This window comes from Sceloporus occidentalis, unplaced genomic scaffold, assembly GCF_023333645.1.
Source record: "Sceloporus occidentalis isolate IW3139 unplaced genomic scaffold, rSceOcc1.0.p SCAF_293, whole genome shotgun sequence".
Lineage (NCBI taxonomy): Eukaryota > Metazoa > Chordata > Lepidosauria > Squamata > Phrynosomatidae > Sceloporus > Sceloporus occidentalis.
In genome coordinates, this window is record NW_028317273.1 from 332249 (window position 1) to 346192 (window position 13944).

At 41.0% G+C, this 13944-nt stretch overlaps 1 protein-coding gene across 1 annotated transcript; it reads left to right on the forward strand.

The window, feature by feature from the left end:
- Positions 1-10107, forward strand: LOC149275221 (serine/threonine-protein kinase Sgk2-like). Its single transcript, XM_089504868.1, has 11 exons — positions 1-41; positions 1527-1584; positions 2296-2379; positions 2753-2884; positions 6623-6735; positions 7167-7203; positions 7300-7386; positions 7971-8066; positions 8628-8783; positions 9397-9486; positions 9946-10107. The coding sequence occupies exons 1-11, from the start codon at positions 1-3 to the stop codon at positions 10105-10107; spliced, it is 1056 nt and encodes a 351-aa protein (XP_089360994.1).
- Positions 10108-13944: the final 3837 nt, after the last annotated feature.

Here is a 13944-nt window from a genome sequence, read left to right on the forward strand (position 1 = left end):
ATGACTTCGACCATAAACCTGGGGCCTTCAGCCAACCCAAAGTGAGTTCATGAGATGCTTCCCATTGCCAAAAATAAAACATGTTTTGAGCCGGTTTTGCTGACCAGCATTCCTTGGAATCATAGAAATGATCTGATCCCGAGACTCTGAATATTTAACCTTTAATTGTTAATCCTATCGCCGTGACTCGGCCAAGAGGTACTAATATTGACCGGAGCTATACTAAATTGCCACCTCTATTCAAGCAGGGCTTTGAACTGTGATAAAGCTGCTAGGATCGTTTGGGATGCTCAGATCTCATTAAATCCGAGTAGAATATGAAATACCCGCCTGTCCTTAAAATGGGGCAGAAACCCTGGGACAAACCTTGCAAATTCCCAGGTATGCTGATCAGGGTCTGATTATTCTGATGGGGATAAAACCTGTACGTCTCGTAAATGCTGGAGAAGGGTTCGTACGCTTTAATGCGTTTGTCACTTACTGCTGCTGTAGTGAGTGCCTTCGCTTTCTTGGAAGCTGATAAAAGTTTATGATATCGATTACAACAGTCCGAGAGGATTTACATATCTTTCAGTTTCTTAACCGATCAGCATTTTCTGTTGTTTACAGTAAAGTAAATCTCTCTTGTCTCGTTTTTTCCTCCCCTGATGTCCATCAAAAACCTTGGGGAACCTAAAGACATGGCCACCCAGTCTCCCCCCACAGCCCTCAACTACATTGAGTTCTCATTGAGAAGAAAAGGTCCATTGGTTTCATGGTCATTGGTCCACAATTAATAATTGCCCCAGAAATATGATCCTATGACTCCCATGATGCTTAGCTATCCCTATGTCTATGCCTTATGGGTCACCAATGACCACCTACTCATGACAATGAGTATTGATGGCAACAGGGTGGCGCCCCCTGCAGCCTGGTGCTATAGACAGCCGACTTGTCCCTTCCTATGGGTTGGTACCGATGTGGGATATATTGAAGAGGCAGGACAATTAGGGAAATAAGGGGAAGCAGGAATAGAGGAAGTTAAACTGAAGCAGAAACAATAGAACTAATAAAAAGCTGGTAATCCATCAAAATATACTTCGAAACAGGAAACAGCAAGGCAGTAAAATGTTTAAAATATACCCGTATTCCCTAAAAAGAGTCTTAACCATACATCTGCATAGTAGCTTCAAAAGTCAGTTCATTAATCGTAAGTGGCTTTCATTAAACGGAGGGTTGGAGACCCTGTAATAAAATACCCTCGCTGCGAAGACAACAGCAAGAAAAGGACTGGGGCAATTCGGACAATTCTGCACATTCAAGGGAAAAAAACAACGTGTAATTAAAACGCAACCATTCGAGAGCTGGATGGGGGAGCATCTCATCGTCCAAAGACTTGAAATACATTATTATTATTATTATTATTATTATCATTATCAGTAGTAGTAGTAGTACTATTTAACAATAATATTAGTAGTAATATGTAACAGGCATGTAAGTTTGTGCAGTGCAGAAAGGGTTAACATTCTATCTTGTCATTCTTGCAGTGCCAAACCCACCGATTTTGATTTCCTAAAGATAATCGGGAAAGGAAGTTTTGGAAAGGTTAGTGCTCCTTTACTCCTGATCATATACAATATGAATATATATATATATATATATATATATATATATATAACACAGTATATAGCAGAGAGAACGATCCATGTGAAACATACATAAATCCGATGATACAATAAAGGAATCCATCTAATGTATCTATCTATCTATATATCTGTCTATCTATCTATCTATCTATCTATCTGTCTATTCTTTATTTATCTATCAATCATCTATCTCTATGATCTACTATCTATCTATTTATGGCTGTCTATTGAAACACGCCACAAGCTCTGAAAGAAAATATTATTCTTTCTGTTACCAAGAAGTTGTGGGGGGGTCAGCTCCCCGCCGCGCAGGAGAATTTATTAGAGTGTGAGTTCTGGGGCTTCTGCTGCCAAGGACACGGAGTTGGTCACTAATCTCTTAATCTGAGCACTCTCGACAGGGACATTCCTGTGGAAGGGGGTTGCTGACATTTCTTCTGCTTTCTCCATGCTCGTTATTATTTTCATTATTCTCTGCTCGCTTCGTATGTTTTTATTCCATCCCAAGTTTCACTTTCCTTTGTACTCCAGAGTTTCCATCATTCCTAGCCTACCCATGAACGTGTTTTTCCTCGAATGTTCCTCTGAAGCCTCACTGCCCATTTTATCGGTAAACGCGTCTCGTACATCTCGCTCAAAATTCACACTTTTCACGCTTTCCTCCATACAGGTCCTTCTGGCCAAGAGGAAATGTGACAATCGCTTCTATGCTGTGAAGGTCCTTCAGAAAAAGACCATCCTAAAGAAGAAAGAGGTGAGAGCTGCAGAAGGTGGGGAGGAGATCATCCATTAAGACATTAAAGGGTCCAGCAAGGAACTCACGTACCCTGCCTTGACAGTCTAACAACTTTTCTCTTTGAGTTTGAGTACAGGATGGTGTTTGCAGTGGTGGCAGTTCTTTTAATACTTTAAAGTTTAGTAGCTTCAGCGCAAAGGAGTAGAATAGAGAAAATTCTACGGGGGTTTAGGGATTTTCCTTGGGAGAACACAAAATAGTAGCTAATCAATGCCAACCATCGTCATTTGCAACCCACCAACAGACTGTAACATTTCGGCAGCACTTTAAAGCGGACCACTTTATAAGACCTGTCATCTAAGCTGTAAAATACCCACCTTGTGTCCCTCAGCAATCTCATATCATGGCGGAAAGGAATGTTCTGCTCAAGAACCTGAAGCATCCCTTCCTGGTGGGATTACACTACTCCTTCCAGACCACAGAGAAACTCTACTTCGTCCTGGACTATGTCAATGGTGGGGAGGTAAGACTATGACACCCCTTGCAATGTGTGTACTACGGAATGATGAGAAATGTTCAGAAAATGTTCTCAATATGCAAACCTATACAGTGTGTGCCACTACATACATCCTACAATGCCATACAGGCCACGAGCCAACAAATCCATCAACATTCTTCATATACAAACTGTGTGATGGGAACCATGTTGCCTCACAGACTACATACGCATCCAACAACATACTACCCATGGGTCCTATCATAAATGGAAACCTCCCAGGGTAGACTATCCAGAGCCCTCCCTCCTCTGGGGAAGTGGCTTTGTGAAGGGGCAGGGCTAGCTGTGCTTAGGGGTGGGGTTAGTTGTGCTTAGGGGCAGGGCTAGCTGCACTTAGGGATGTGGCAAGCCCCAGACAGCCTGTAGTGGGTGGGGAGTGGGAGGGAGATAGGGGGAAATAGGCGTTGAATGGGCATGGTCAGATACCACTCCCCCACCGCAAATTCGAAAATGTGAAAATTCAACATTATAGTCATAATGCAGGTCATCGGTTTCCAACGATACAATCAAAGGGAAGGAAGGAAAAGGTATGTTTAAGAACAATATAAAATGGGAGCTGGACAGACCTGGGTAACCCTAAAAGCATGTTCAGGGTAATGAATAACAAGGAAGACAAAAGAATATCAAGCAGGCAAATTATCAAAGACATTGAAAGAATGGACGTCTGGAGTAATGATCAGGGCCAAGGTTACACAAACAGGACAGGAGCAGGAGATATGAATCAGGTTATTTAGGCACGAGGTAGTACATTCTTAAATTAGGGTCTTGGATGCAATGATTTGGCAACAGGAGAGATAACCTGGTTTTAAGTTGCTTACTAAGGGTCTCGAGGGGTTGCAGATTGTAGAGCACTGGTCATACATAGAGGAACTTATTGATCAGATCTTGGTGATGAGATCATAAGCATTATTACGGACTACTGATTTGGCAGAATACATTTAATGAAGAGGACATATGTTGGACCTTATTAAAACAGGATGATAGAACACTTGGGTCTTCAAATAGGGATGTATGTGGTCAGCAGGTCTTAGGTGATATGATCTAGAACATGGATGATCATGGTACTAGAACTCATATGACGCTCAACAAAGCTGTATCCAGCCAAATAATAACTGAGGTTCTTGGGAGTTGTTGTTCAACAGCAGCTACATTTGCCCTGGGCACGTTACTTTAGAACATAAAAAAACTGCCTATAATGCAGAAAGTTTTCCCAATGTATATTACAGAATGGCGATTTGCATTTGATGGCCTGTTGTTGGGTAATTTTGTATAATAAACTTTGAAGAAATCCTGAAGGATTAAAACATTTGTTGATTCCAGAAACCCAACTGTGATTTGGAACGTTGTGTACTAATTACAGACCTCGCTTTAAGAAGATCAACTTAAACCTCCAGCACAATTTTTGTTAATAGTATAAACAGTTTTTTGGTGCATAAGCATGACTAGGTGGACATTTCTTTCCTGGAAGACAAAACAGGGCAGGGAGTGACTTTAACGTGTAATATGACGAGTCCTAAGTCAGCTAAAACCGCCAAGCACGTGTCTTGTCGTCCAAACAAAGCTGAAGAACTTCTTGTCACCTACACCGAGCCAACATTGGCAGAAGATCCGGGGCGAAGCGATCGTTAATATATATGGCATCTTTTCACAAAACTTCAAGATCCTACTGAAACCGATGTTTGCTGGATGGAAGGTAGAAGTGATTTGCAATTGTCGCAGATTCAGCAAATTAGCGCAGTGGGATGCTTTAGGAAGGACCTTGCCAAGATCAGTAATCCCACTGAAACCTGCAGGGTTCCGCTGAACATAGCTGGAAGTTAGAATTTGCGGCTACATTTGCCACTGAGCTCCTACTGAGTATAGCCGAGCGTAACGGGAGATCATTCTGGCTCATGTAAGCACTTCCGCAAGCAAGAAGGCAGGCAAAATGTGGATAATTTGAATGATATCTGCCATATTCAGAGCCCGATGACCTGACTTAGGGCCCAATTGACCCAAGTCGTCAAACTCGGTAGCAAGAATCCAGCACTTATTTTATTGTAGACTACTTGGCTTTGATGCTTAATGATTTGTAGCCTCTGTCTCCGTAGATACTTTGTAGAACGGCAGCTGGTTTAGAGAGATGTAATTTGCTGCTTGAATTCTTTTGGTCTTCACGTTGGCCAGTGGTTTGCAACGTGTTCCTGCGTTTGGTACTCAAAAGGTTACATTTGGATGTGAGTAAAAGCAGCTAAGAGCCTCATGGCTCATTATCTCTGCCTGCGCCGTCAGCAGGAAGGTATGGTGGTGGCACATTTATTTTGCTGTTATATTAGAGCACAACAAGAACCCCATACCGTGTTCGCAAATTGTTAGTACCATTTGTCATCTCGTGTCCTGGTGAGAGTGGAAGGAAGCATCTAACAGGAGTATTTTAGGTACTGAAATCACACAAGCGGAGGAATGTCTACATAATGTCTTCTGTCTATCTCGATATGGTAGTTTGTGATTTACCTAGGGGCAATAAGGAATTCCTGTATATATAGTGATCAACAATGCATGGGGACATCCAGTGGTGTATCTACTTACCAATAATCTCCCTTTTAACTGGGCCACTGAACGGAGGTACTACAGGGAGCCTGATCACCTAAGAAGATCCCTGATGCCTCCCTGAACCTGCCGCCCTAGGTCAAAGCCTAGTTGGCATAGGCCAGAATACACCACTGGGGAGAACAAACTGATTGTCTATTATAAATTGCCAGAATTCTGGGTTTCACAAAATAAAATTGATAATAAAGCTATTTGCCATGTTGGAAGGCCTTTGCTTGATGGAAAAAAATAATTTTGAATAAAAACTGAATATAAAATATATTAAATAAATAACACTATTTGAAATGCAACCATCCACCACAGGGGTGAAATGCTCTTCTGCTGCTGGATAGCTTCACTTACATACATTCACATTAACCGGAAACTTAACGTGGCAGCTCTCATTCGTAGCAAACCAGAATGGTGTGAATATTTGGCGTTGGCATAATGCCCAGCCTTTATTACTATGCTGATCCCACGTGAAGCCTATCATGGCATGATAAGAGGCAAAGTATACTCGAAACGAGACGATATCTTGTTTGACATCTCTTGTGCGTTTATGCTAATAAATCCATGACTCATTATGGAAAGGAGTGGTGTTGTTTCTAAGTTCAGTTGTACTGGATCCAACAAGCAATGCTACCTTTGGTCTTCATAGGTGAGAAGTGGATGTCAATATAACATCGGGAGCAATAGTATCACATGAAAGCAGTGGTGGTCAACCACTTCACTTTTGATGCAATATCATTATTCAGACTGAAGCCACAACTCACAAACCACTAAACAATTACAAAAGGACTCTACTTAGATACTCTATAAAATCACCACACTTTAAGAACTTCAGGCATTCAACACATATAGCTGATTTCACGTTTATGCTGGAATTTACAGCTTTTGATAAAGATATGGAAATTTCCTACTTTGTGTAACATCACTTTCTCTCCACCGATCTAATACACAACAATCTCCTTAAAACCAACATCTAGATGTCTTTCTGGACACCCCACATCATATTTATCACCTTTCACTGTTTCTTTTTGACCTTGACTAAATTCAAGAAAAAAGAAAATGAAGCCTTCATTGACCAACACTCTAGCACTTTCTCACACGATTCTCTTACTCTTCTTCCCTCACCAGCTTTTCTTCCACCTACAAAGAGAGCGTTCTTTCCTGGAGCCCCGTGCTCGTTTCTACTCTGCAGAAGTTGCCAGCGCCATTGGTTACTTGCACTCCCAAAATATCATCTACAGGTATGTCCCACCAAGACCTCCATCAGCCCACATGCCAGCCTTCAACACCAACAAGTTGCATTTGAGGAAGGGACTTGTAACATAGGCTAGGGGTGTTTATAAGGTGTTTTTTAGGAAGAGGAAAGGGGAATTTTATTTACAGTTTTAACAGCTTCAGAACACTATGGTACTTGGTCGCCTCATGTCCACCATTTTGTTTTTCATAAGGAAGGGTATTTTACTGCATGAAAATAGATAAAGGCATTCTTTCGCTTCCGGGGTTCTTCTTAGATACAGCAGACAATATCATGAAAGCTAGTTCTATATACTGGGTCTGCTGGTCAATACAGTACAGTACCTGCAAACATGATCATGGAATCTACTGATAATCATGTTAAGTGCTTGTATCTAATTGCTTGTCATCTTTGACATCGTTCTTTGTCTCTCTACAGGGATTTAAAACCGGAAAATATCCTTCTGGATAGCCAGGTAAGATGTTAAGGCAGTGTGGGAAGAGTTAACAGGGATATCAGAAAGGATGGTGGCTCATAGCCCAATGTCATAATGTGTCACCTGCTGTTCTAGGGACATGTGGTGCTGACAGATTTTGGACTCTGTAAGGAGGGAATGGAACCAGAAGAGACCACTTGTACTTTTTGTGGAACCCCTGAGGTATTAATAACTTGAATTTGTTTTCTACTATTGTACTGTGTGCATACTGGGCTTGTACTGGTGACTATGGTGCAGGGCTCGACTGACAATGATGGGGCGACCCTGGCACTTTAAGGCCAGCAGCCATCTGATGACATAAGTGCAGCCGATGGCTGGATATGCATGGCTGCGCATTAAGTTTTTATGCCAATGCACCGTGCAGCCGCACACACCCAGCCGTCTGCTGTACACTTAAGTGCCCGGTCTGCCACTGGAGTGGCAGATCAGGTGAGTATGAGGCGCAGATGGCCACAGGAGAGGGAGATCATCATGGGTCAGAGATAGAAGGAAAGTTAGAAATAGACATGGGGACAGCAAGGCAAGTAAATGGTCGTGATGGAGAGGGGAATTCTTTATATTGGAATCATTTTAAATATTACAGTTGACGTTAGTACTATATCTATACATCAAATACGTTTGTACACCACATTGCACTTTGAGAGAGGAAAATAGAGATTAATGGTGCAGAATGACAGTTTCCCCCAAAAGCTCTAATAGTGAGTATTAAAATGTCGTGTTTTTTACGTCTCTGTTTATTTGTGCAGTACTTGGCCCCTGAGGTCCTGAGAAAGCAGCCATATGACCGCACAGTAGACTGGTGGTGTCTGGGAGCTGTCCTGTATGAGATGCTGTATGGGCTGGTATGTATTGTTTAGAAGAAAAGTTATTCATATACATCATTAAATTGTCCACCATACACCCCAATAAGTGTCCACCATGAGCAATATTGGTGCCTACCCCTGCTCATAAAAAAGTATAAAGTTTGTGCTTTCAAGTCTTTCTACTGAGAATGTTTTGGTTGTTTGGGGCAAATTCCAGCAGAGGGGATGGAAACAAAATCTGTTGCCTCCATTAAGCAATGCCTTCATTTTTTGCCTCTCTTATTACAGTTTATCTGTTTTACTTTCTGTTCCTACCATAACCATTGTTCCCCGATTCCTCTGCACCTCTTCATCTCAGTTTTACTCAATTCACCCTCTTTTCCCTATGTCCAACTTTCCTCCAATCTTGCATTGTTTCCTCCTTGTTCCTTCTTTTATTCCTCTTTCCTTGCCAATATCACTGCTTCTCCTCTCTTTTCTCCTTGCTCTTCTCCTTTGATATTGCATGTACTGTCTCAATATGTCCATCCCTTATTTTTCTCCTCTCTTTCTCCTGTTTTATTTATTTATTTGATTTTTTTTCCCCTGCTTTCCCTCCAGCCACCATTTTACAGTCGGGATGTGTCCCAGATGTACGATAATATTCTGAACCAGCCTCTGCAGCTTCCAGGAGGAAAGACCACAGCCACCTGTGACATTCTCCGTGGACTGCTCCACAAGGACCAACGCAGCCGTTTGGGATCCAAAGCCGATTTTGTACAGTACCATTATTACTTATTATTATTATTATTATATACATTACAACAAGGCTACTTAAATGGAAGGGAAGATGAGAACCAATGAGAAGGCAATATGATGTAAGTCTAAGTCTGCTATGATGTTAGTTGAAATTAGATCTAAATTGGGGCACAATATAAGTGTAAAGTGCAGAACTATGATTTTAGTATGAAACACTTGGCCCTTATGATTCTACGTATCAGATAATATATATCACATACTGTATTACATTCTTATGAAAGAAGTCATTGGGGAAAATATATGAAGATACATTCCAGTGTAGAGTAGGAACAATGGTACAGTCACCATGGCAACTAGTGAAATGTTCCTTCCGATTGTACCACTTGGCACCACAATTACTCACAATACATAAGGCTTGTTGAGTAGGCCATTTGTAGACCACAAGGTGTCAAGGGCAATAATTAGCCTAGGCCAGCCCCATCCCAAACTCAGCGACACGCTATGCCCCACTTACCATAACAATCGGTTGCTGACCTCAGAACATGTTTACATCATTGTATGTGTTCACTGTTATGTTCTCACCTGTAGGTTTCTACTGTTTCATATTGTTGTAATGTATTTCTTCTTGCAGCTTGAAATCAAGAATCATGTTTTCTTTAGCCCAATTAACTGGGACGACCTGTATCACAAGAGGATCCCTCCACCCTATAACCCCAATGTGGTGAGTGGCTTCCTAACGTATCTCTCCCTTGTAATTTGGGGTAAACCTGGCTACACAAGTGCTTATCTTTGGAAATAATTTAGTTATTGGGGCATAGTGTCAATATTATTTATAACCATAACAGAAAAGGGTATGGCAAAAGCCAATCTCTAGCCAGTTCTGGGTTTACATTTCAGATTTTACCTCCCACGCTGAAAAAGTGACTTTCTAGGCCCATAATAGTCTACTTGTGAATAGTTTAACTCTATAACATGTGTAAGCTTCATGAACCTTGATATTAGCTCAGCAATGTCTTAAGGTAGGATATGTCAATAACTCCAAGGATCTCATTGGAATTCAACCACTTATTAAGATTAACATTGAGTCAGAAAGAGTTGCTCCATTAACATGGCCACCTTCTGTTTGGGAAAGGTTCTACGTCAAACCTTGCTTAGTCTTACTACGCTGTTTTGTTGCCAGGCTGGCCCAGGGGACCTACGACACTTTGATCCAGAGTTCACACAAGAGGCTGTCCCGAATTCAGTGAGCCGTACCCCCGACCTCAACCTCAGCAGTTCCAGCAACTCCAGCGCTTTCCTCGGTTTCTCCTACGCACAAAGCGAGGATGAACTTTTAAGCTGAGTGTCCTGTGGCTTCCTGATTTTTAAATGTAACTATATATATAAATAGTGCAGTTTAGGAGTACCTCCGGTACTTCTTCTTCAGGCTGGATCATTATGGATAGCCTCCATTCATTACATACGGATATATTGTGGTGTGACCTCTACTCAACTCCACCAATACTGGAGTAGAGAAGTTCAGGATTCTCAGAATGTAAAACCAGCCTTGTACTTATACCATAGCAATTTATGAAATATATTTACGTATAGAGATGTAGACCAAGTGTGTGCTGAGGGCTGTATGAGTAAAGGTGTGAGTTCTTGTATTAGAGTACTGCCTACTCACTCTTCAAATACTCTCCTCTCGCTTCCTTCCTAGGTTATTGACCATTATAATCTTTTCTCCACCGTTATCTCTAATCCAGGCAGACGAGGAACGATCTTTATCCTAATTTCTATTTTATTGTCTTCTTTCCATCAGACAGATCCTGAAAAAACTATAATACCCATAGTTCTCTACCAGCATTTTGACAACTTTGACAACTCTGTCTTCACTGTGGTACATCTACTACATCTCTACTCTTTTAACATTTAATCCTGTCACCGTCATCCATCTCCTCAGCCTCACTTTCAAGGCCAGATTCTCTTGTCAAAGCAATTGCCGGAGCATTTAAGATTTGAGCGGCATCACTTCGCTTTAAAAAATATAGTTCATATTTTGTACAAATACTCTTGTTAGCTGAACCTGTGTCAACCCACAACACTGAGCTGTTTGGTTGAACACTCCACGGATCTAGAAGCGGCATCGCTCATGCTCGCCTTCACAGATTATTTTTAAGTTTTAAAGGTAGTATGATGTCACATCCCAGCGCTTTTAAATGTCTGAAGCGCTAGTTATTTAAAGTGATGTCACTTGATCACCCAAGCTGCTGTCCCCCTGGACCTGACACCATAAGTCTAGCTGGCCTAGCGCTGAGCATACCACTGGTTGTATTATTGGTTATAGAATAACAATTGGACCCTCGCTGGTTTCTTGGGGATCAGTGACTTAGCTTTGCTGCGTATTCTTTTTCATTGGCTAACGTTGTCTTTTGTAGACACTTTGTGCTTGCGTTTCTAGGAGTGCCACAACCGGTAAATCCAGAATTTCTGTTTGTGACGCTACATCCTTTGTATGACCTCCTGCATTGCCATTGATCGTCATTCACTCTCACGACCCCTGTCCTGCCTCTCACTGCTACCCCTACCCCTTATCCCGTCCTTGACTCCCTTTGCCAATATATATATATATACTGTATATTGTGCTTTTACCAATAGTTTTATCACCTGGTCCTTTTTCACTCTCTTTTATTATTAGATTTTGTACAAACATGTAAGATTTCAGCGACTGGATGTTTGGTCGTCTGCACTTTAATGATTTCAATAACTATTAGTACTTTTATCAAGGAAATGCTATGTTTTGCTGATTGGGAATCCCCACTTGAGGATTGTGCGTCTGATTCAGGAATAATGTTGTATGATTGTGAGTGGCTTTTGACTCACGGTATTTCTAATAAAGTATATTATACAGAATTCATTTGTTGTTGCTAGTAATTTCTTACAGTCCGTGTTTCTCAGAAGAAAGGGGGAAAACGGAAGGTGGGATGTTGTCCAAGTGTTTGTAAAAAGGTAAACTCTATCACATATATGAAGGATATATAGGATAGTTAACGGCTGTGCACATACAACACAGCAGTGTAATTGCATGAATACTAACTCAGCACATCTACCTGATTGGCTTTAAGTGGCATCTGCTAAGTAGGGTGACCATTTTGGCCATTTTTTCCAGGACATAAATTTCATACGTTGCTGACCAACATATATAAAGTTCTGTCCTACGGTAAGCACAGAGGACGGCTGGCACCTTCTGCAACCCCCCCCAACTCACATTTGCGCTGGCATACATATTTACACACATTCCCACATTTACACAAACATGCACACTCACGCTAACGCATACTTACACCAACACACACTCATGCTAACATGTAGTCCCTCTCACACACTTACACATATACATTAATGCTCACACACAGTTAAACATGCACATCCATGCTCACACTCTTACACATACATATTCATGCTCACACATACACATTGATGCAAATGCATAAACATTTACACATTAATGCTCACGCACACTTACATTTACACATTCATGCTCACGCACACATACACATTCATGCAAACGCATAAACATTTACACATTCATGCTCACACACAAACACTTATATATACACTCTCACTCTGACATACATACTCGTTCCCTCCCTTACCCGCTATCCCCTTACCTCACTAGCAGTTGTCTTTCTCATTGCTCGCAATTGCCCTTCTTGCCACCAGGGCCAGCCCTCCCCTGGGTATGCAGGATATATGAGTGCCTTATCCCCTTCTGTGAGATTATACATCCCACATACTGCATGGCAGCATTTTACATCAACATATAAAATGTATACATTTCCTGAGAACGATGGCTGATGTAGTTACACTCCCCCCACGTACGTTACCAAGCACCGTTTCTCACTGAATCTTAGAAACTGACCCTTTAAATGTCCAAAATGTATCTTTTCCATTGCAAATAGAATATACAAGAAGAAACCTTGTTTCAAGCAGGCATCTTTACTTCCCTAAACCTTTTCCAGCTTTTTAAGATAATATTTTGGTCTCTGCGATGTACTCACTCTTTTTCCATGACCCTTAGTGATCCGAGACTTCTGTCATGCCTCGTTAAGCCCCATTGAGGCAAAGAAGAAGTGAGCGTTTTATGCCGTCACATCTTAAAGTGAACATATCAGCCCTAGAAGGAAAAACAACTGTAATTGTAATAAGAATGCGTATATATGGAAATCACAACCAATTCGCAAGGGGAGTAACATAGTGCTGGGGACCCCCAGGTCTTAGGGAAGACCCCAACGCTTCACAGATAGCCTTTTAAAGGTGACACTAAGAACATTTGCTGCCAATGACTTCTGAATTATTTATTGACAGGAAAGCACAAAGTGTTATTGTATCTCTAGATGATTTGTTGCCAAATTGTCGCCTTGAATGTATTTGCTCCATATAGTTACAATATAACCGCAGGAGAATTCGTTTTCAGTGTTGCACGATATATAGTTATTGAGATCCAAATCAGGATAACATATGATAAGAGGAGGCTTTTGGATGATGACGCTGGAATTCACCAGTTTGCTAGTTGTGCACAAACATGAAATCATTTGGATCAAGTATTTCCATAATAATTTAGATTAAATGATACACAAAAGATTCAACAACCGGCGCTCCACGTCAGTGGCGTCTCCAGGTTTCATATTTAGGGGGGGCACATGGGGGGCCAGGGACCAAAGTAGGGGGGCCAATTATAAAACGGTACATATACATATATATATATATATATATATACACACACACACACACACGTTAGACATGCATTTTTAACTACATAATATGCACTTATCTCTTTGAAGTAAAGACTGTGATTAAAATATGATTTCAAAATAACAGCTAAAGTGACAGTTATTTTTCATTATTTAATATTAGCCCCTGCTGACAATATATATAAATATTAGACCCTGCTGCAGATATATAGAAATATTACACCCTGCTTCCGATATATATTAATATTAACCCCTGCTGCAGATATATATTAATATTAGCCCCTGCTGCGGATACATACTTAGATTATACCCTGCTGCCCATATACATAGAAATTATACCCTGCTGCCAACATATATTAATATTAGTCCCTTCTGCCGATATATAGTATTAGTCCCTGCAGCCAATATATATAAATATTAGCCCCTGCAGCCAATATTTATTGATA